The 23,084-nt window shown below is 42.3% G+C and overlaps 2 protein-coding genes across 13 annotated transcripts in view; one reads left to right on the top strand and one right to left on the bottom strand.

Moving 5' to 3' along the window:
- cep43 (centrosomal protein 43) overlaps positions 1-9,619 on the bottom strand; it is a 28,950-nt gene extending 19,331 nt beyond the window's left edge. For 8 of the 11 annotated variants that reach the window (XM_026194942.2, XM_080289478.1, XM_026194944.2 and 5 more), the window contains exons 1-3: positions 7,305-7,480; positions 6,359-6,412; positions 5,762-5,816 (exon numbers count right to left, since the gene is read on the bottom strand). In XM_026194942.2, the coding sequence (XP_026050727.2) occupies positions 5,762-5,816; positions 6,359-6,412; positions 7,305-7,388 (193 nt within the window). In that variant the 5' untranslated portion in view covers positions 7,389-7,480. Of the gene's footprint in view, positions 1-5,761; positions 5,817-6,358; positions 6,413-7,304; positions 7,481-9,515 lie in introns of those variants that run through there. The other 3 variants (XM_080289479.1, XM_080289483.1, XM_080289484.1) reach the window with 1 other exon arrangement.
- A 917-nt stretch (positions 9,620-10,536) lies between these two features.
- mboat2b (membrane bound O-acyltransferase domain containing 2b) lies at positions 10,537-22,792 on the top strand. Of its 2 annotated transcripts, XM_080289476.1 has the most exons (14): positions 10,543-10,781; positions 12,408-12,504; positions 12,618-12,763; positions 13,556-13,633; positions 14,059-14,154; positions 14,239-14,294; positions 14,369-14,423; positions 18,441-18,624; positions 18,824-19,016; positions 19,192-19,295; positions 20,426-20,490; positions 20,581-20,713; positions 20,862-21,013; positions 21,270-22,792. In XM_080289476.1, exons 2-14 carry the CDS (start codon positions 12,466-12,468, stop codon positions 21,439-21,441), a joined length of 1,473 nt encoding a protein of 490 aa, XP_080145602.1. In that variant the 5' UTR covers positions 10,543-10,781; positions 12,408-12,465; the 3' UTR covers positions 21,442-22,792. The 2 variants fall into 2 exon arrangements, with proteins under 2 accessions (XP_026050736.1, XP_080145602.1); XM_026194951.2 differs by lacking the exon at positions 12,408-12,504 and having other exon boundaries at positions 10,537-10,781.
- Positions 22,793-23,084: the final 292 nt, after the last annotated feature.

Genomic DNA, 23,084 nt, shown 5'->3' with positions numbered 1-23,084 from the left:
AACATTTTTTGACAGATTGCTGAGCGCCGTGTACCACATAAAATCGGTTCACGGTCATTAAGAACAACCAGAATTCATACATAACGTGCACTGTCAACTTTTGAGAAAGCTGTTAGCGCGGTTAGCTCGTTAACACGTTGATGCGTCCAGCCCCACGCACAGGGCGATCCGCGGTAACGGAGATTTGCTGTGTCCGTCTTGTTGTTGCCTGCAGGTGAAGTGATGGGGGAGGGGGACTTGTGTTCAGTGAAGGAGAGGCGAGGCCGAGTAGAGACAAAAGAGAGGCAAACTTGCGGCTCCACAAGTATAATTATAACGCAACATATACCATATCGATATAAACGATGCTGTCACATCTTATATCTCGTATAAAAATATATCGATATTTAAAAAAAAAAAAAAAAAAAAAAACCTCGATATATCTGCTGCCATCCTTGTCCATAGTCTTATTACTTCCTGGATCGATTATTGCAACTCTCTCTTATTTGGTCTCCCTAATAAGTCCCTCCATAAACTTCAACTTCTTCAGAATTCTGCAGCTCGGGTCATAACTCTTACTCCCTTAAGAGACCATATTACCCCAATTCTTCAACAGTTTCACTGGTTGCCCATAGAAGCCAGGATAAACTTTAAAATCTTAGTTCTCACATTTAAGTGTATTCATAACCTCATCTTACCCTCCTTATCTCTGTGATCTGCTTCATATCCCCACTCTTACCCGCTCACTCAGATCTTCATCTGCCACTCATCTTGTTGTTCCTTCTGCTCGCCTTATCACTATGGGGCACAGAGCTTTCAGTCGCTCTGCTCCTCGGCTCTGGAACTCACTTCCTTCAGCCGTAAGAAATATAGATTCCCTTCCCTTATTTAAGTCACAACTCAAAACCTACTTGTTTAAACTGGCTTACTCGCTTTAATACAGATTTTATTTGCTGTCAAATCGTGTTTTTTTTTTTTAATTTGTTGTTTGTGGTTGTATTTTGTGTTTTTTGTATTTTAATTTATTATAATCTATTTTAATCTACTGTTTTATTGATGTCTTCTTCTCTTTGTAAGGTGACCTTGGGTTTTAGAAATAAAATGTATTATTAATATTATTATTACTTGTTGCCATTGTAACAAATACTGCAGTCTGATGATCAATGACATCAGGATAAGAAAGAAACGCATGGTGAACCTGCGGATGCTCCGCCATGGTGCTCACAGGCGGTTTCACTCTTAGTGCAAGCTGCTGGATCAGTGAGGGATTCTTTAGAGCATGTTTGAAATTATTTAAACCTTTATGAACTCTCTCGCTGATGAGTCTTTCTGTTGGACTAATTTTAGTAAAACTGTAAAATAACAGCCATGAAGCAGTGTGACCTTCATGTTTGTCAGCTTCACTATCCAAGGCAGCAACAGCACTGAACCAAGGTATGAAGGATATAGGCATAATTGATGTGTGGCGAAACCTCCATCCAGGCCAGAGGGACTTCTCCTTTTTTTCACCAGTACATAATACACACTCTAGAATTGATATGTTTCTTGTACCACAAAATATGATGGCAACAGTGATAGATTGCTCCTACTTAGCAGCTACTTTTTCAGACCATAATCCCATTAAACTTTCCTGGGCTACCAATATGTCGCAAAGTGTAACCTACAGGTGGAGGTTTAAAAATTATATGCTAGGAGACTCTGATTTTATTTCATATATGAACACTAATATTGAAATATTCCTAGATGCCAATTCAAACTCCTCTTCACATGCCAATATTTGGGAAGCCCTCAAAGCCTATATGAGAGGTATGGTTATGTCATACGGTGCCAATAAGGTTAAAAAGGTCAGAGAGAAGATAACTAAATTGGAGATTGACATTAAAAACTTGGAACAGGAATATATTGCTACCAAAAAGGAAGAATACCTCAATATATTAACAAAAATAAGGTTGCAATATGATAATTTATGCACCAGCAGAGCAGAAGCAGCCATGGCCAGAACTAGATATCACTACTACGAATTTGGAAACAAAACAAGTAAACTACTGGCCTGGCAAATTAAGAAAGAAACATCTGATAAATTTATACGGACAATATTAACGGAAGATGATAAACTTCTTGATGAATCAGCACTCATAAATGCAGAGTTTAAACGGTTCTATGAAGATCTGTATAAATCTGAGCAAGGGGTCGACAGTACTGCTGCAAAAAGATTTATAGATGGAATAACTCTTCCTAAATTACATAATGAGGACAAAGAACTGCTTGATGTAGATATATCTGAGATGGAGGTTCTTCAAGCCCTCAAGTGTTTACAAAATAATAAGACCCCTGGACCAGATGGATTTCCAGTTGATTATTATAAGGCTTTTTCTAATAAATTATTGACACCACTTACAAATATGATTAAAGAAGCTTTAGAAAATAATAAATTACCAGAATCATTGGAAATTGCAACAATCACATTATTGCCAAAACCGGGCAAGGACAAACAGAGATGTGACTCTTACAGACCCCTCAGCCTTTTAAATGCAGATTATAAAATATTATCTAAAATAATTGCACTTAGATTGGAGGACATTATGCCTAAGATAATAAATGCCAACTAAACAGGCTTCATTAAAAACAGACATGAAGCAGATAATGTGCGGCGTTTGCTCCATATACTGAATACTGCTTAAAAAAACCAAGACCCACTGCTAATAATCTCCATGGACGCTAATAAAGCATTTGACAGGATTGAGCCAAACTTTCTATTTCAGGCAATGGAAGCCATGGGCTTCGGAGAAAAGTTCACCCGCTATGTTAGGACACTTTTTAATGCCCCCAGAGCCAATATCATAACAAATAATGTGCTTTCTGGCACTTTCTCTTTAACTAGAGGTTGCAGACAAGGTTGTCCAAATTCCCCCTTGCTCTTTGCGATTGCGATCGAACCACTAGCAGTTGCCATCCATACTAATGCCTCCATATCTGGAATCAAATTCGGCACAAGTGAACATAAACTTTCTCTATACGCAGATGACCTCCTACTGTATATAACGGACCCTCTTAAATCAATTCCCTCTTTAATGAAGTGTCTTAAAGAATACAGTGCAGCCTCAGGATACAAGTTAAACTATACCAAAAGTGAGATTATGTTATTAAATATACAAGATAGCCGTATTAGAGCTCTTACTGACCCATTACAGTGGTGTAATAATGGATTTACATATTTGGGCATACAAATTGGTAAATCCGAGGATCAAATATTCAAATTAAATCATATCAAACTGTTGGAGCAAACAAACTTAATATTCAGAGATGGATGGATTTTCCATTATCTCTTATAGGGAGAATTAATGTTGTTAAAATGAACATTTTGCCTAAGTTTATCTACTTATTTCAATGTCTCCCTACAAATGTTCCTAAAAGTTTCTTCAAAGAGCTTAACAAACTCATAACGTCTTTCATATGGCAAAAGAAAAATCCAAGAGTCAAACTCTCCTCACTACAGGCCCCATATTCAAGGGGAGGACTTAATTTACCAAACTTTAGGAACTATTATCTTGCCTCCCAGTACCGATCAATTTGGATCTGGCTACATGCAGAGAGGAGTGAGGTTCGATGGGTTCCAATAGAACAACATGAGGTGAACCCCATACCATTAAAAGATGTTCCATTTTTAGGTACAAAAAAAATGTCTATCCAAGCTCACAAACAATTTGATAATATTAAACACCTTCTGTGCCTGGCAGGAATCCCACTCACTTCTGAAAATAAATATCTCTTTTCTTAGAAGGACACCCCTATGGGGCAACCCTGATCTCTCTTATCATATTGCCAATATTGCGGGGATGGAAAGACAGAAATATTCGAACTGTTGCCGACTTATACAATAATGATACATTTATTGACTTTCAACAACTAAAGGAAAAATTCAAACTCCCAGGACAAAATATCTTCAAATTCCTACAAATAAGAGATTGGGTCAAAGAGAAATCCAAAGGATTATTCCCCGAGATTCCTAAAGAAACTCCTCTTGAAACGCATCTTTGCACCAAACCATGGAAGTCAATAAAAGGAATAGCATCTTCTATATACACTATTATCAATGAAAAGTTACCTGACTATAATAAAGCGTCTTTAAAAAGAAAATGGGAGACAGACCTGGGCTATGTCTATGAAGAGGTAGAATGGCACCATTTATTGGAACAGGCACAGACCATGTTAATTTCTACAAATCACAGGCAAATGCAATTTAATATATTTCATAGGATATATTATACCCCTTATAGGTTACATAAAATTGATATTAATTTCTCCCCCAAATGTTTGAGATGTAAGGTGACAGATGGTGATCTCCTCCACATGCTGTGGAATTGCCCAGTGATAGAAGAGTTCTGGAGACGGGCCATTGAAATAATCTCAAGGGTAATGGGGATCCAAATCGAACTGGACCCAAAACTATGGATTTTAGGTGACACAGGTTCTATAAATGTGAATTATCACAAGAAATATTTTATTTTACTTGCGAGTGCTGCAGTGAAAAAATGTATTCTGCTACATTGGAAATCTGAAAACTCTCCAACACTGAGACACTAGATTAATGAGCTAGCGTCCTACTGCACACCTGAGAAGATATTGCATAGTGTAAAAGGGAAATATGGAACCTTCGAAAAAATTTGGGGCCCCTTCCTGTCAGTACTACCGTCTTTGGACCTAACAGATCATAGAGATGACGCAAATCCCCCTGGGTCTGCCTTGAGTTGATCCCCGGTTAGGCCCTTCTGACTTGATTTCCTGAATGCTGTAGTTTTATCTTGTGGGATGTTGATTCCTGTGTATGAGAGTTTCTATAGATAGGTGTAAATATGGGCTGTCTGGATACACGAATGTGATGAGGTTGAGAGCCATACAGGGGTAAAGGGGTGGGGGGATGGTGGGAGGGGTTCACATGATGCGTTTTCTGTTTTGCTCAATTTTTTATTTTATTTTTTTTGAATTCTTTGTTCTTTGTTTGTTTGTGTGTTTGTTTTAAATTTCTGTAATTACCAATATTGTCATTATTATTATTATTATTATTATTATGCCTGTATTTTCTGTGTTTGGTTTTCAGATGTTTGAGGTTATCCATGAAAGGCATAGATACAAGAGTGTGCACCTGGGAGTGCTTCTGTGGTCAGTTGTGAGTTTTCTGTTTGTTTGTTTTTTTGTTTTTGTTTTCTTTCTTGCTTTGTGTGTATGTTTGTTTTTTTGTTCGTTTCCAATTTAAAAATGAAAATAAAGCTTAGAAAAAAAAATTTGTTGTTTGTGGTTGTATTTTGTGTTTTTTGTATTTTAATTTATTATAATCTATTTTAATCTACTGTTTTATTGATGTCTTCTTCTCTTTGTAAGGTGACCTTGGGTTTTAGAAAGGCGCCCTCAAATAAAATGTATTATTAATATTATTATTATTACTTGTTGCCATTGTAACAAATACTGCAGTCTGATGATCAATGACATCAGGATAAGAAAGAAACGCATGGTGACCTGCGGATGCTCCGCCATGGTGCTCACGGGCGGTTTCACTCTTAGTGCAAGCTGCTGGATCAGTGAGGGATTCTTTAGAGCATGTTTGAAATTATTTAAACCTTTATGAACTCTCTCGCTGATGAGTCTTTCTGTTGGACTAATTTTAGTAAAACTGTAAAATAACAGCCATGAAGCAGTATGACCTTCATCACTGCTAACCTGCTCGTGAAATGTTGCTGCTCAGTGAAACCGGCTGCAGGCAGGAAGAGGAAGTTGAGGAACTCACCGTCTTTGGTGTTGAGACATTTTTTCAGGCTCTCGTTGACCAGCGGACTTTTATTCTGAGGAGAAACATCAGCGAGAGCTCAGAACAGGTCAAAGCTGTCAGTCACACATCAAGACCATCATTGACCCCTCCCAACTTCCTGACTCCTCCCACCTCATTGTTCACTTTTCCAGACTACAAACTTAGATTTTAATCTAAACACACCATGAACCTGCTGTCTCACGTATTCCTGAATTTGAATACTTTATTAATGACGTAGTAATAGTCGCTCCAAGACACTAAAAACTGGAACTGACTAAACTAAAGTTAAAATATAGCAAAATAGCTCTTATTATAAATATTCCAGTATGCTACACAAATTAAATATATTTGGTTAAGATTGCCCTTGTTATGTGCAGATATTTTAGTGTGTGCTGTGTATTAGATGGAGGAGTTGTTCAGTGCTACATTACGTATAATCTCATGCTCTCGTTGTGACTGGCCAGCATGTCACAGAGTGAGTGGGAGGTATTGTCCGGCATTGTCCTGATCTTGGACTATGACGGACAGCACTGACTGATCAACACTGTGCTTGGAACTTCTGTGTGAATCACTCACCTCCAGTTTGTCCTGCTCCTCCATTGCCAGGAACACCGCCGCTCTCATCTCCGCCTGCAGGAACATGTCATCAATACAGGTAGTTATTGAAACCTATCAGTAAATTCATACATGTCATTCATGACAGATATTTCAAACTAAAAGGGTTTCCTAAATATTATTTCATTTCCATTCATCAGTTTTCTTCCAGTCATCGTATTCAGGGTCGTGGGGGGGTGGAGCCTCTCCCAGAGGTGGGACACACCTGGAACAACCAACGTGTTGCAGGACTAACAGCGTTTCATTCATTTGCTGTATTTCACATTATTTTTATATGAGCTCTCGGCGCAAATCTTCCTGGTTCCTGGATCAGATTTTAGGCTGACGGGTTCCAACTGTGCTGAAGTTAGCACGCACGAAACTAGACCTGCACAATCCACACAGCGCTTAGTTTAGATATCAGTCACAAACTGATCAGATATCAGTCACAAACTGATCAGATATCAGTCACAAACTGATCAGATATCAATAAGAGTGGTTTCAGGTTTGGAGGTAAGTCTTTCTCAGCACCTGACGCTGTCGAGTCACATGACAAAAACAGGGCGTGAAAGGAAATAAAAAAGGAAAACTATTTCTATTTGTTCTGTGAGGTTTCTTCTTCCTGGCTGTGAGCTTTGCGGTTCTATGCTGAGCCGCAGTTACACGTTATTAGTAATAAAATGTCTCATCTACTCTCACGGATGTTTAAACCGGTTTCAAAGGTTAGATCCTGCTTGATCGACAACAGCAGCAACAGAGCTCACACAGCTGCTGAACCTCTACACTCAGTCAGAACTTCATCTCTCCTCTCAGGTTAAATAAAATAAACCTGAAACAGTCTCTGAGCAGCCGGTTAGCAGTCGTTAGCTGCGAGTAGCTGTAGCCTATCCCGCCGTCAGGGCGTCTCACGTTAAACGTGACCTTTCACCTTCAGCTTGTTCAGAGCTCCGCTGTTCTCAAGATTCTGGATCAGCAGGTCCCGCAGTTCCGTGTCGTCCTCGGCTGCTGACATTTTTCTGTCTGAAGCTTAAGGTGCTAACGTAGCTAACTGCTGCTGCCAGGACAACACGCCAAAACAACCTGACGCAACTTCCGCCCTTTATTCTTCTGTTGCTCTTTAGCCGATCTGTACGCAGTTCAGCCTGAATGCCATCTGCTGGCTTGCAGTCGGAACTACAGCTGGATAATTTACCAGTTTAACAAACGGCGTTCACGGTCCGTGAGAGGGATTCAGCCTCACGTTTTTCATGTTATTTCTACTTTTATTATTTTTTACATTTAAGCCTTCAGTGTGGGACGGACAGATTTCGCAGGTCTTTCCTCCCCACTGCTGTCAGACTGTACAACAAAGACTCCAACTGATCAAACACACACATCCACACATGTGCAATAACACTAAGTGCAATTCTCTTTTCTTGCATCGTTGTATTTTTACTCAGTTGTATATAGAATTTGTATTCTATTTTTATCCTATTGTATATTTTATTCTATTTTATTCTACTGTATATAGTATTCTATTTTATTCTGTACAGTTGTGTACTGTATTTATTCTTATTATATTCTAATTTTTGCTACATAACTTTTGCACTGTCCACTTCCTGCTGTGACAAAACAAATTTCACACGTGTGGGACTAATAAAGGTTATTTTATCTTATGATTTCTAAGTTTCTGAGCTAGTTTGTGACCTTGTATTTATTATCTCTCCAGACGGAGTCTGTCTTCACATTAAATTAATAACTGCAATCGTTGCACGTCTGCTACAAAAAGCTTCAGAGGGGCCGAAAAATAAAACAGAAGACTCATAAGATCCCCGGTGAGTAGAAATACTGCACTGTACTGCAGGGCCGTGCAGAGAGGTTTAAAGGGGCGGGTGCTCGAAGTTAAAAGGGGGCACATTGAACCAGGCTGAATAACAACAACACACATTCATCAAGAATCTAATATAGGAAGAGCAGGGCTGTGTTGATCTGAGACTGTAGACATTAAAAAGTCCACAGGAGAGATGGTAGCTGATTAAACAAGTGTCATGAGATAATAACAAAATGCAAAGATTGGTGACAGTGCTTGGAACCATAAGGCAACGAAAAACTGTGAGAAATAATTCAGGCTCTGCCTGTGAATCACTCTTTGCTTCTCTTCTTCCTTCCATCCCATCATTTCATATATCACTCTCCACTTGCTGTCTACCTGAGAACAAGGCACAACTTGCTATTGCAATAAACTATAATCTAATTATCCACACCTAACAACTCTTGCACTTAATCTTTAATAAAATGATGACAGAAAAATGTTATAGCACTGCCTTTAGTAGCCTCACACAGCTCCTGCTGTTTCCTCCTCATGTCCTTACCAGGTATGTCTGGACAATGTTATATCATGAGTAAATCCATCTAAATAAAACACACACATGCACGCACACACAGTGACATTTTAGACCTTCTTCAGAATACTGTATATACTATGGGCATCATGGTGCTGATCCAGAATCCTTACATTATTATTTATTACTAGAACTACAATAATAAAGCAATGAGGAGGGGGAAGTAATAAATATGAAATAATGTCATTATGATGATTCCATTTGTTTCACTATCCACTCTGTGCAGGGGCAAAGCTTATTACATTTTTAAACTGTAGCGATACAATAATTTTACTGCTGTAAAATCCAAATTTTGTCTTATTTAAAATATAAATCTAATATAATCTGCTTCTTAATGTATGTTCTTTAAAATACAGCGTGTTTTTTAATATATTATAATTATAATAATGCATAATTATGTGGACATGCATATTAGATCGTTTTTTAGTGAAATATAATCCCTCCAGAAAGGCAGGAAAAGCCCGGAAACTTACTTTAAAATTTAATATGTTTCTAAATACTTTAAAACTAAATATGTTCCCTAAAACGGTGACAGAGCTACAGACCCATGACAGCCTTACACAGGTAGCCAGCAGCTGTGACCAGCACTACCTGTGCAGTTAATAAAAGGACAGGTAATGTTTGTCGCGCTGTTGCACACACAGCACGCTCATTTGTTTCAGTTCGTCAGTTGCCACAAGACAACTTACCAACGTGTACGTAATAAGCTAATACTCCTGTGTGCTACACACTACAGTGTACGCTGTACACCTACTTACTGGTTTTGTCGCATCAGTCTGTGTCTCTGAGTTAACTTGTGTTTCTCCTACAGCTCCGGACTGCTAAAAATACGCGTGCTCTTTGTGAGCTCGTTCCCGGCTCGTAACCAGCGCGTTCTGCCGTCAAGGGCGATCATTGGTTAAATGTGATCATGTGACTGATGCAAGCCAGATCCTTTTATTTAGCAAAACTGTGATTAATAGTTAAATATTATTGTTGAGGGGTACAGACAGGACTCCGCACGCACACACACATAAATTTTTTTTTTTTAAAGTTGCCTCAACAAAAGGGCACTTTGGGCACCCACCAGGAAAGGGGCGAGTGCTCAAGCCCCTCTAGCCCCCCCCCCCCCCCCCCCCCCCCCTCTGCACGTGCCTGCTGTACTGCACAGAATACTGCATGCAAAAGGGTTACCAGAAATGACCAAAAAGCACCAATGAACGCCACAGTAAATCATTCCTACCTGTGGCCATCTCTCCTCCTTCTAATACAATGTAAACACTACAATAGTTACATCCTTTTGGCACACACTCTTTCTTACTCTGTAATGTTTCTGTCAATTTGTTAATATTTATTTATAATCACATATGTCAACCCTGAATATTTATTACTTGGTGACTTGTATTGTATACATTATGCTATTTCTCATATCTTAACATACTGTATTGATAAATAGTCTAGTTTGTTTTTGTTAATGCTACTGTACTGACACAACTGTAACCCATATAATTTCCCTAGGGATTAATAAAGTATTCTGATTCTGATCAAATCAGGAATGGCTCTCATATACAGTAAAACACCTTCAGTCCCTCAATTTTGAGTGCGACCGACAGACTTTTTTTTAATGAATGAATTTATTAATTTATTAGTTATTGATTCCTGTTTTGCCAGTTTTATCCTTGAAGACTTAAACGATTAAAAAAGACTTTGCCTTCAGATGCGGTGAGCTGTGTGTGTGTTCTTTAGCCAGATGCCAACAGATGTTTCTGAGACTGATCTGAAGAGAAAGCAGCAGGAGGAGGAGGCAGACGGAGGGGGAGAGGAGGAGGAGCAGAAAGCAGAGAAGCACGCGCAGACGCACGGGCACGGACCTCCGGTGGATCACGGAGCCTCCGCCGCCTCTGCGCAGCTGCAGCCGGTATCAGAAGCAGTACGGTCGGCCTAACATCGGAACTATGGCCGACGACGGAGCTCCATCCACGGCCTGCACAGGCTCCAGCCTTCTGCAGCCGCTCAGCGAGCTCACCGACCTGCCGCTGGACCAGGTAAGAGCCGCCGGACCTCGGCACGGGGTACAAAGAGAGGCGAGGACGGGGAAGGGAGGAGGGCTTTGTCCGTAAAAGTAAAGGGCGGAGGCCTCGTGCAGACTCCTGCAGCTGTGATGGATGAGAGGCTTCATGCTGCTCATTCACGTAAGGAGGAGGAGGAAGGGGATGTAGCTGTGCGGACTGTTCCTATTGTGATGATGATGAAGGGGAAAGGCATGTCGGTGGTGGTGGGGGAAGGGGAGGGGGGGTGATCTCTCACCCGTGATGCTCCTGAGGCTCCACCTTTCCTCTTAGGTTTCGTCTGCGCTGGGGTCAGGTGTGGAGCTTCTCTGACGCAGGTGTGGCTCAGGTGATAACCAGGCACAGCCATGACCTCCACGTCAGCTCCTGATTGGTCATTCCTCAGTCCAGAGCTCAGAGGGGGTGGAGCAGCTACTCATTCAGCAGATGGTAGATCAGAGTGTGGTTGTGTGGACCTTCACCAGGTGATCCTGGTGAGCTGCTGCACACACCTACCCTCTGACTGGCTGACAGCCAGGCCTCTGGAGCCGGTTCAGGTGACCAGCTGCCTCAGTTTACTAGTTTTACAGGGAAGTACTGATGATACCAGTATCTCCTGTGGGCTGATGTCATTGTGTGTGAGTCTTCAGAGAAAAATCCTGTTTCTACACCACACAGCAAGTTTCACGCCTCTGAGTGGAGGCTCTGGTGTCACTTCCCTCCAAGGCAGGAAGTGGGCACTGCCAGAGGTGCTCCGAGAAGGAGGCCGGGGGGTGCGACCCTCACCAAGGTCGCTCCTTCTCAAACAGCACATTTCATCTTCTGCTCGACCGTCTCTGATTTTCATAAATATTTATCGTCCATAGTGTGAACACACGGCCGCTGTAACCTTTAAACAGTTTGTAGATACTCTAACAGTACAACAGAGAGTATTACAGAGAACTGTTTGAAAACTGCTGCATCAGCAAACTTTCAGGCCTTTTTCACACATTCAAACATGAAAATCTCAAACCTGTAAAAGATCAAAGCCAGAGATCTCGCTGCTCCTTATTCCCATCGTCCTGACTCAGATGTGTACTTTGGGACAGGCACAGTAAAACCTGCCTGAGTATCATTTAGGTAGTTTCAAGGCGTCTTGTAACGTCTTATATTTCAGGACACTCTGATAAAAACTTCACACTGTAAGAAAATACCTCGTGACAGTGACTCAGTGATGAGTACTTCGACTTCACAGTGTTGCAAAAAAACACAAGAGAACTTTGAAAGTCAAATTCTGAGTTTTGAAGTACAAAGAGACACAAAGTACTGCAGGTGGTGATATCATTGCTCTGTTTACAAACACTCACAATACCACACACAATACTACAAAAACTGACAGCGCTATTGATACTCTGACATTACTACAGATATTAGTCAGATAGCACTCTGATGTTATTTTCTTAGTATTCTGGTATTAGTCTGTAGTAGACGGTGACTGGACAATAACATGGGTGTTACTGTGCTAATGATGATGAAGATCCTCCTCCTCGCCTTCTTGCAGGAGGAGCTGATTGGAGAAAAGGGCAGCCATTTTGTGCTTGTGTTGGTTCTGAAAGAGTCATGTGACACCTCTCTCACACCCAGGAGGGGGCGGTGGCGCTCAGGTTTGGTCCCCTCAGCAGGAGGAAGGCAGGATTAGCCAATGAGCATGCAGCACCCCTCTGTGAAGGTGTTAGAGAAGGTGAGGGGTCAGCCTGAGGGAGGCGGAGCAGTCTAACGGTGGGCGGGTCTGCCCTCTCTCACCTGGATGTACTGAAGCACCAATGAGGTGCTGTCTTTTTGCTTCACCTGCAGGTGAACTTCGTAGCGTGCCAGCTCTGCGCTCTGATCTCCGCCTTCTGGTTTCGTCTCTTCCTCCATCCCAGTAAGACCAGTCCCATCATCCGGCACGTGGTGGCCACGCTGCTGGGACTCTATTTTGCCATGTTCTGCTTCGGCTGGTAAGACCAACTACGACTCAGGATCAGTAAAACTGAGCTCTCCAAAGTCTGACTTATCCTAAAATTGAACTCTGATAGAGGTCACACGTGCATCGCTCATCTCACCTGTAATGGAAAAATTACACAATAATGATTGTCAGGAGCAGAAAACATCAGATGTGGCTGGACTAAATAAGAATCCGCTGTTAGAGCAGCTTTGCATGACTCGCAGTCATAATAATCCTTCTTTCATTTTCTCGCCGTCTGAAACAACTTTTAGCTCCTCTCCCCCTTTAAGAAAGCTTTCTTCTGATTCGGTCTGTGTGTCAGATGACCCTAAAACAAACTCTCTATGACATCATCCAGATCCCAGAGGGAAAAATGCTGTGACTGACTGAGTGTTGAGGGCAGCCTGAGCGTTGGCTCACAGAGATTACTGTTTGTACACCAAGCTGATTATGTTTAATGTGAGCATCCGTCACAGGAGCAGCAGGGGCAGGGATAGCTCAGTAGGTAGTAGGTAGGTAAAGTGGTCGCCCCATGATCGGAAGGTCGGCGGTTCGAATCCACTTAACGGCTACCCTGAGGTACCCTTGAGCAAGGTACCGTCCCTACACACTGCTCCCCGGGCGCCTGCTTAGTGGGCTGCCCACTGCTTCACTGAGTGAATGGGTCAAATGCAGAGAAAAACAAGTAATTTCCCCATGGGGATCAATAAAGTATCCATTATTATTATTATTATTATTAGACACATCACGTGTTCTGGTCAGCTGGTGTCTGGAGATGACGCTCTGTGTTCTCCTTGTTTTACAGGTATGCTCTCCACTTCCTGGTTCAGAGCGGACTCACCTACGGCATCATGATCCTCACCGGAGTCGAACACATGCACAAGTGAGCGTCACACACGACATGCATTAAAACGCTGCTAACAAGCCATTAACAAGCTCAGGGTTAATGAGGAAACCTTTTATCACCTTTGATGTCAGGAGAGCAGCTCACAGTCGGACCTCTGTTATTTCCAGCTCTGTGAACATTAGGTCATGCATACTGGCACAAAAGGACTTCCACAGATTCTGATGTTGTAAAAGTAACAATGTGCTCCTTTCAGCCAAACAAACATGACTGCACCAGGTGTTCTGTCCTCAAAAGGATGCAAACTTCAGACTGGTGAAGGTCTTAAACCCGTGGAGCTTCACATGAGCTACAGCCAGAAACCTGAGTGAGCCAGATCATCACAGAGGTCCTCAGACCTCAGTGAGGCCGTCAGGACCGCCGACCCCAAGTTGAATAACAGCCTGTTCTCTGTGTTTTTCCAGGTACTGCCTAGTGGTGGCACTCACATACCTGAGTCTGTGTCAGATCACTCGAGTATACGTCTTTGACTACGGCATGTACACCGCCGATTTCACAGGGTAACGCCTCCGCTCTGTGGCCCATTCACTCCTAAACGCCTCTCCGTGTCCAGGCTCTAATCTCTGCCTCTGCCCTCTCTGCAGCCCCATGATGGTCATCACTCAGAAGATCACCAGTCTGGCGTTTGAGATCCATGACGGTGAGCTGCACTCTCAGACAGGCTGTTTTCCGTAAATCCTGCAGGTTTTACTGTCCACTCTGTGTTTCTGACAGGAATGGCTCGGAAGGAGGAACATCTGACGGCGGGACAGAAGATTCTGGCAATAAGGTTTGTTCATGGTAGAAACATTATTTACTGGAACAGAAATCACTGTGTTTAGGCAGGAGGGTGGAGCTTAAGACAAAATCCATGCCTCCATGGTAGACACTTGTCAATCAAAGGTATCTCCGCCCTAATACTTCTCCCTAAAAGTAATGCAACTTCCTGCTGTACTTCTGTTCATGCAAAACAGGTTTAGTATGAAAAAATAGCTTCACCTAAACTAAAAACAAAAAATACTCGGCTGAGTCACTTTTACTGGATCAGTCCTTCAAAACTCATGACATAGCGGAACCCTTTGAATGGTCTTCTTCCTGCTCTTAGTAGATCTTTGCATGAACAATCCTCATTCTGTGGCCTTCATTTTTCATCACGTTATCGGCAGTGTTGGAGTTCAAAATTGTTGATTCTGCTCGTCTGGACGTTTCGTCACTCATCCAGGTGACTTCTTCAGTCTCAGCTGACTGCATGTTTCCTCAACCTTACAAACAGTACATTTACACAATAACTGAAATTAGCCACTAAATGAACAATCAGCTGTGAGGTCAGTTCCTTGATCATTAATCAATCAATGGTAGGCAGCTCTGAACAGCACATCCAGAACACCTTGGATTTTATTGAGAAGGTGAGAGATGTCATTATGGAGGCAGATGAAACAATGGTCTCATACAATGTTACATTTCTCTTCACTTGTGTTCCAGTCACTGAAGCGTTGGAGGTAGTTCGTAAGACATTACAGGATGACCCCAACCTTAGCAACAGGACCACTCTCAGCATTGACCAAGTGTGTTTACTTTTGGAACTGTGTCTTAATTCCACCTATTTCGCATACAAGGGTCAATACTACAGTCAGAAACATGGGTGTGCCATGATTTCCCCAGTTTCACCCACTGTGGCCAACGTGTACATGGAAGAAGTGGGAATGAGGGCTCTTTTATCCTACTATGGAACATCACCAAGTCATTGGTTCAGGTATGTGGATGAAACCTGGGTGAAAATCAAATCTCAGCACGGGACGTACCACAATTCATGGATCACATTAACTCGATGGACCAACACATCAAATTCACAAGGGAGGAAGAGCTGCCATGATTAGTCGACTAGTCACGATTACGTCGACTATCAAAATCGTTGCCAAGTAATTTAATAGTCGATGCATCAATTTAAGCTTTTTAAGATCCTGCAAGACACAGGAATAAGTAGTAGGATTTAAGAGTGTAATAACGGACTGAAACAGAAGATGGCAGCAATGCATCTACAAGGATGCCAGCTGCCGTTAAACGCCAAAGAAGAAGAAGAAGAAGCAGTCTCCGGTATCATAGCTGTGTCCAGATTCAGGGACTGCATATCTTCGGAAGCCACATTTGTAGGCAGATTATGTGACAGCGACGCAACGAAGGCTGTCACAATTTGAAGACTCCTCCAAATGCGACCTTAAGCACAAAATTACGTTCATCTGTTTTATAATGTCTAATAAGCCTCATAATAAGCACAGTCACTACATGACTGAAACACAAGCTTAATCTCTCTATCAATAAAAATAGTATACACGTATGCTTGAATAAAAACAAACAGGTGATATAGAACACTTTTATTTTTATTTTAGCATACACTCAAAAATTACAATAGACAGCTGCACTTTTGTAGGCCGAGTACGTAAAGGTGACGCGACAAAGGCTGTCCCAATTCAAAGACTCCTCCAAATGCGGTTGACAAATGCGTCCTGCTTTTCCCCAGATTTGAAGGATGGGTCAGGTGTATCCTTCGTAGCCCAACCTATCTCAGAATTCACAGTGTGGCCCAGCCAATTTCCAGTTTCCAACAATGGTGGCAGCTACTTAGTTTTAATATCACTCTTATTGCTCCTTCTGGGTCACAAAATAAACTTTTAAGATCAAGTCTGGACTTAAAGAAGTCCAGACGCTTTTCTTTGCAAGCTCCTTTGACTACGATGACCTGGATGATTGATTAGAGGATTAGAGGATCATCAGGGGGTCCTTTTGTCCCTCTGTGGGGGGTCACTCCCACTAGGTTTATATCTGGGACTCTCCACCATTTGACCTTAGAACTGAAGAAGCTTCTCGGATGAGAGGTGAAACGTCTTCAAGTAACTTAAAGAAGTCCAGACGCTTTTCTTTGCAAGCTCCTTTGACGACAATTTGCATATTAATGATCATAAACCAACCTCACAGCAAATTGTTCAATCAGTGGGCTGGTTTCAATTATTGCGCAAATCTACTGTTTATAAGATTAGGGAAACCTGCAGTCAACTGAGATTGAAGAAGTCGCTTGGATAAATGACGAAATGTTTCCCCCACTAAAAACGTTACATCCAGATGAACAGAATCACCTTTTGGGATTTACCTCCCTGGGTGATTTAGCATGCATCAAGACAGTGTTAGAGTTGTCACTCAAAAAACTAATCTATTGCACATTACTTGTTACTTATATTAAAAGTAGTGTTGTATGTTACTTAATTACTCACTGAAGAAAGTAATTTCTTACACAACCTGTTACATTACCTCCATGTCACTCCAACCTGAAGCACAGTCTGATAATTATCAATGAACAGTGTACACCTGAAGCTACAGTCGCACACTGACACAGATCTCTGTGCTAATGAGGACACACACACTCTTGAAGTTTGAATAAAAGCAAAGTTAAAACGAGCCAAACAGACTTCAGAGCAGTCGTCATGGTGATTCTGCTTTAGAAACATGAACAGGTAGAACTGCCTTTGTTAACCTATTGAAGTTCAGGGTCTGGCTGCTAGACTGGGGTCTGCATATACTCCACTCTTTCATCACTCTTAGGTTCTTGGCTAGCTTAGCATTAGCATGCTGTCTGTGCAGATGTTAGCTAAATATCAGACATGATAAATGGATATGTACTTTAGAGAGCTTTTCTAACTGAGGTTTTTACTACAAGTCTCACTATGCCAATCACATTAGCTCTTTGTTCTGTGTTCTGGTTCTCCTTTACTGTCTCCCCTTCATTGGCTCCATTAAAAATCCAGAATTTAAATCCTGCTCCTCACATTCAAGGTCTTGAATAATCAGGCCCCATCTTATCTTAACGACCTTATAGTATCATATCGTTAGAGCACTTCACTTTCACACTGCAGGCTTACTTGTTGTTCCTAGAGTATTTAAAAGTAGAATGGGAGGCAGAGCCTTCAGTTTTCAGGCCCCTCTTCTGTGGAACCAGCTTCCAGTTTGGATTCAGGAGACAGACAATATCTCTACTTTTAGGATTAGCCTTCAAACTTTCCTTTTTGCTAAAGCATATAGTTCGGGCTGGATCAGGTGACCCTGAATCCTCCCTTAGTTATGCTGCAATAGGTGAAGGTAGCTGGGGAATTCCCATGATGCACTGGGTGTTTCTTCTTAACTCACGTCACTCATGTGTTCGTACACCTCTCGCATTAAATCATTGGTTCAATAAAAAGAGATTAGTACAAGAAACTGAACATTATTTATTGACATACAGAATTTAATGAAACCATTTTGCATGTACTCTGATGGCCCACCACAGCAGAACAGAATCCCAGCAGTGATAGAAATTAGGGCGTGTGAAAACAGATCTTTCATATACAACTTGTTCATTTATTATTAATCTCTGGCTCTCTTCCACAGTGTGTCTTTTGTCCTGTGTTCCTCCCCTCACCCAAACCAGTCACAGCAGATGGCCGCCCCTCCCTGAGCCTGGTTCTGCTGGAGGTTTCTTCCTGTTAAAATGTAGTTTTTCCTTCCCACTGTCACCAGAGTGCTTTCTCATCGGGGCTCATGTGATTGTTGGGGTTTTCTCTGTTTTCTTTGTATTCTTGTAGGGTCTAAGTTACTGTAAAAAGCACCTTGAGGCAACTGTAGTTGTAATTTGGCGTTGTATAGATAAAACTGAATTGAAAATTGAATAGTTCTCCATGCCTTCTTTCGGAGCACGGCTGTTTCCATAGCATACAACATTCACAGGAGTTGCCAATAGAAAGCATTGTGGTGAAATGGTCTTAACCCTCTATTTATTTAGGAGAATGCCCAGTCTGCTGGAGTACTTCAGCTACAACTGTAACTTCATGGGGATCCTGGCTGGCCCCACCTGCTCCTACAACGACTACATCGGCTTCATCGAGGGAGCCCCTCGACGCTGCAGAGACTACAAGGATGAAAGGAAGTCCAGCAGCAAGCTGAGGCACAGTGAGCCCTCCCCAAACGTAGGTCGCATGACTAAGGTATACCTGTATTTACAGTATGAGCAGTCGCCCCCGCTTGACATTAAACAGAAAGCAGGTTTAAGACATTTACCGTTGAGACGTTTAAACTGAGGAGCGTAATCCATTTCTTCTTTTGTTCATGATTGCTGACTGAATTTAAGACATACTGAACCTGAATGAATACTATGTTTCTCCACAGATGGAGGTCGTACGTAAGGTCACCACCTCCTTCTTCTGCCTGCTGGTGTTTCTGTCAGTGTGTAAGGTTTTCCCAGTGGAGCGAAACATCGACGACAACTTCATTGCCAACACACCTTTCTATGCTCAAGTGGTTTACCTGTACCTGTCCATGCTGACTACCAGACCCAAGTACTACTTCGTCTGGACGCTTGGTGGGTGGCTGAAATCTGCTTTGTGCAAATAAACTTTCATGTGCTGCTTTAGAGAAATTGGATTAAAATCAAAATCTAACCGATCATTTGTGCTGAAATGAAAATGCTGGGTTCACTGTTAGCACAAACACACTGTTCATACCTAAATTTCTGACCAGTCACATCTGTGCTACAGCTGACGCCATCAACAACGCCGCCGGTTTTGGCTTCAATGGTTACGACAGTGACGGCTCTGCTCGCTGGGACCTCATCTCCAATCTGAGGATCCTGAAGATTGAGGTCAGGACCATCACAGACCTGGACAAGTTTACGAGTAGGGATGGGTATCGTTTAGGTTTTATCCGATATCGATGCCAAACCGGTACTTTTGAAATGGTGCCGGTGCTTAAACGGTGCTCAAACCGGTGCTTAAATTTGAATTTGAATTTGAAAGAATGGAGAACACAAAATTGGTCCAAAAACCTCTCATTTTCAGCTGTTTTTTTGTAAAAAGATAACAATGTTAGCCTTTTTTTATGGCATCACTCTTGGCTGGAAGCAGTGCTTAATCAATGGAAAAAACACAAACTTTGTCCAAAAACCTCTCATGTTTAACTGTTTTCCACTTTTTCTTTGGTCATTTTAGCCTTTTTGGCCAGGGTGAAGGGAGTATCTGCCATCAAACAAGAAGACAGCCGCATGTAGCTATGATGATGTTTGCTAGTTCACCTTACATGCATTAATTTGATAACGCTGTTAGCCTACTCAGCGTAAATTACACACGGACAACATTAAGCTACTCACGCAGAGAAGAACGGCTGCTGCTGCCATCATCATCCGTCATCATTTCTGCTACACTGGCAGGGCTAGGGGCCAGGACTCTATTCTTCGGGTTCTTGGGGGATGTTGCTAACTCAGGGTCCGATAACAGGCACCACACCCGCAGTAGATGTGCACGGTGTGAGGTCTCACAGCAAACTATCAAATACGGCGCATTTCTCGGCTTTTAAAAAAAAAACGCTATGCGTCGCCAGGTGTTTCATCGGATTCGAGGTGTTACCTCCTTTGCACAGTATCACAGTATCAGCTTAAAGCACTTGTTGCTGCTGAGTTTGCATCTTTTGCTGTGAAGTACAGCCAGACTTTTGACCGCTTTGCCTTGGTCATTTTTAATCTGTAGCTCTGCTCTAAAAGAACGTACGTACCTGGACCCGCCTACTATCCTCGGAAACATAAAATGATTGGCTAGAATCTAAAGTGTATCACAGCTCAGGAAAAAAAAGCACCGAAATAAAGCACCGAAATGTGCACTGCTTTTCGGTCTGGTTACTACCGTTTATGTCAGAACCGGATACCGGTACCCATCCCTATTTACGAGTCACTAAAATGGTTTGATAACATCAGTCTAATGGATCTCTGTCTGCTTCCAGTTTGCCACCAGCTTCAAAGTTTTCCTGGACAACTGGAACATTCAGACAGCACACTGGCTCAAAAGGTCACACTCAGTTACCTGATCTGGAATCTGTACCTGGCATGTGTAAAAATGACTGTTTGTGACCTCTGACCCCTTATCTCTGATTGACAGGGTGTGTTATGAGCGATGTCCCTACCATCCGACAGCAGCCACCTTCATCCTGTCAGCCATGTGGCACGGAGCCTATCCAGGATATTACCTCACCTTCCTCACAGGGATCGTCATCACGCTGGCAGCCAGAGCGGTGAGCCGCTGTTAGCTATTAGCCGCTAGCTGTTAGCCATTATCATTTAGCAGTTAGCTGTTATCTGTTAACTGATGTTGCTGCTAAGCCTTTGAAATGAGACCTGTGTCCATTTTAGCAGTCATCCATGTTAACTTCTCATCCTCAGGTCAGACACAACGTTCGACCATACTTCCTGCACTCCTCCGTACACAAACTGGTCTATGATGTCATCACGTGGGCAGCCACTCAGATTGCCATCTGCTACACGGTGATACCTTTTGTCTTGCTGTCTGTGGGTCCATCCATGAAGTTCTACAGGTCAGTAAGTCAGAAAGGGTTGACCAAAGTTTAATCAAGATTCAATCCAGGTTTAATGCATGTTTAACACAGCTTTAACCCAGGTTTAAATCAGGTTTTACCAAGGTTTAATATAAGTTATTCCAGGTTTAACCCAGATATATTTCAGGTTTACTGCTGGTGCAGCCCAGGTTTAAACCTTGTTTAACCCAGGTTTAATTCATGTGTAACTTTGACTGCTCATAGCAGCATTTCTGAATTTTCATCTTCTCTGCAGTTCCTGGTACTTTAGCCTCCACATCGGCTGCATTCTGGTCGCATTCGTGCTGCCCGTCAAACGGAGGAATCTCCCTCTCAAAGACCAGCAGAAGAGCCCAGTGCAGGAATCGCTTCAGCGCCACCTAGAGGCTACAGACAGGACCTGCAGCCAGAAGGCGAAAACCACATGAGACAGAGGACAGAGAGCGATGATGTGACATCATGCATTACATGGACGTGTACAGAAAGTGGGCAGATGGAGCTTCCTGCTGGCTGGGTACAGAAACATGATGACGATTACTTGGAGTCATAGGGAGGGGTATGGAAACAGGCCCCGTGTTGTCTTCAAAAGGATTCGTGACTGCTCAGATTCAGACAGATGTGTGGTGATGGAGGATTCATGTGTATAAATACATACAGTGTAAGTTGACATGGAGCTGCTGTGTGGGAAGCTGAGCTGCCCCAAACTCTCATGATCACCTGTGTAGTGTTTCTTTGTGGTTAAACACCTGCTGACTGTTCATCTGCAAGGAAGAAGAACAAAGGAAGGACGGGAAGAGTGGCTGGATGAGTGAAGCATGCACAAATGGAAGTCAGGCAGGTTAAACCACAGCATGACAGTGTTCACAGGGGCCGATAAAGGTCCACTCAGCAGTCTTACCCGTTTGGGTTTTTGCAGGTGTTACCTGGAGAGGGTGGCATCACGTTTACATTAGCAGATGTCTGAATCAGGTGATTTATGTCATTTCATTCCAAGCAGTCAGGTGTTTGCAGATTTAGCTCGAAGATTAAATGAACTGAAAGATCAGTAAGGGTCATATGATCATCTTTCACGTTAAAGGAGAACCATTGAGCTAACCTGCAGCTCTACTCAGCTGTATTACCCTCCAATGATTCAAAAATAATAAAATAAAAAAAACAACAACTTTACTTTATTTAACTCTGGCTTCTCAGCTCAATAAACTCTTTTAGCTCCTCTCTCTTTAAAGTCATCCTTCTTTAAAATCCCACTTCCTTCTGATTGGCCAGCTTCTGAAAACCCACTGAGGGGCAGCACTCTGTACCTGTGAGCTGTGTTGCCCACAGGAGATGACCACATAAAGAAATCTAATGTAATGACAAAAATATAGAACAGCGTTGAAGCTGAGTGCTAAGAGCAGGCTTGAGACTAGATTACTTTACGTTGGGTTACTTTAGATTACTCTGGATTACGTTCACATGCTAGTGTTATTACTTTGACCTTGGGCCATGTTTCGTATGAACACATGCTAATATTATGTAAGAAAATAAAGAAAGTGCTTCGGGTTGGGTTCATCGTGGTTCTGTAGTCTGGTCTTCGGATCTAGGAGGACGTTCCGACAGGAAGTGCTATGCGTTTACTGCTGTATGTTTTTGTAAACTGAGGAAAACACATTTCTGTTTCCTGTTGCCATATTTGTATCGTCAGTGTTGTTCCTGGTGGAGATGTTCTGGGACACAGACACCTCTCTGTGGGCTTCATGGTTTTGTAAATGTGAATTAAAGCTGATTTTTGACACCTGACCAAGTGAACATGTGTGATTGTTGCTGGGATGGGTGGAAGTTTGAGTCTGGACTTTAAACTTTGGCAGGCTGATAGGAATCAAACTAGAGAACAACTCTGTTAATAATTCCTCAAATATCAGGTCATAAAGTCGCTGGGTGATGTTTGTGGTTCAGAGATTTCACCAGCACAGCATTAAACCCACAAACATGCACGCACAAACACTTTATTTAAAGCTATCACTCTGGATTTCTATCAAATACACCAGATGTTCTGCTATCCTCACACACTCCGGCCTTTCAGCCTGAGCTT

Source organism: Astatotilapia calliptera, chromosome 15 (assembly GCF_964374335.1).
Source record: "Astatotilapia calliptera chromosome 15, fAstCal68.1, whole genome shotgun sequence".
NCBI classification, from domain to species: Eukaryota; Metazoa; Chordata; class Actinopteri; order Cichliformes; family Cichlidae; genus Astatotilapia; species Astatotilapia calliptera.
This window is presented reverse-complemented; position numbering and strand designations above follow the sequence as displayed.

Coding starts and splice junctions, on each gene's coding strand:
- mboat2b (XM_026194951.2), top strand. CDS start 10,692: ATGGCCGACGACGGAGCTCCATCCACGGCCTGCACAGGCTCCAGCCTT. Junction 12,764..13,555: donor GCCATGTTCTGCTTCGGCTG/GTAAGACCAACT, acceptor CTTGTTTTACAG/GTATGCTCTCCACTTCCTGG. Junction 19,296..20,425: donor TGAGGATCCTGAAGATTGAG/GTCAGGACCATC, acceptor GTCTGCTTCCAG/TTTGCCACCAGCTTCAAAGT.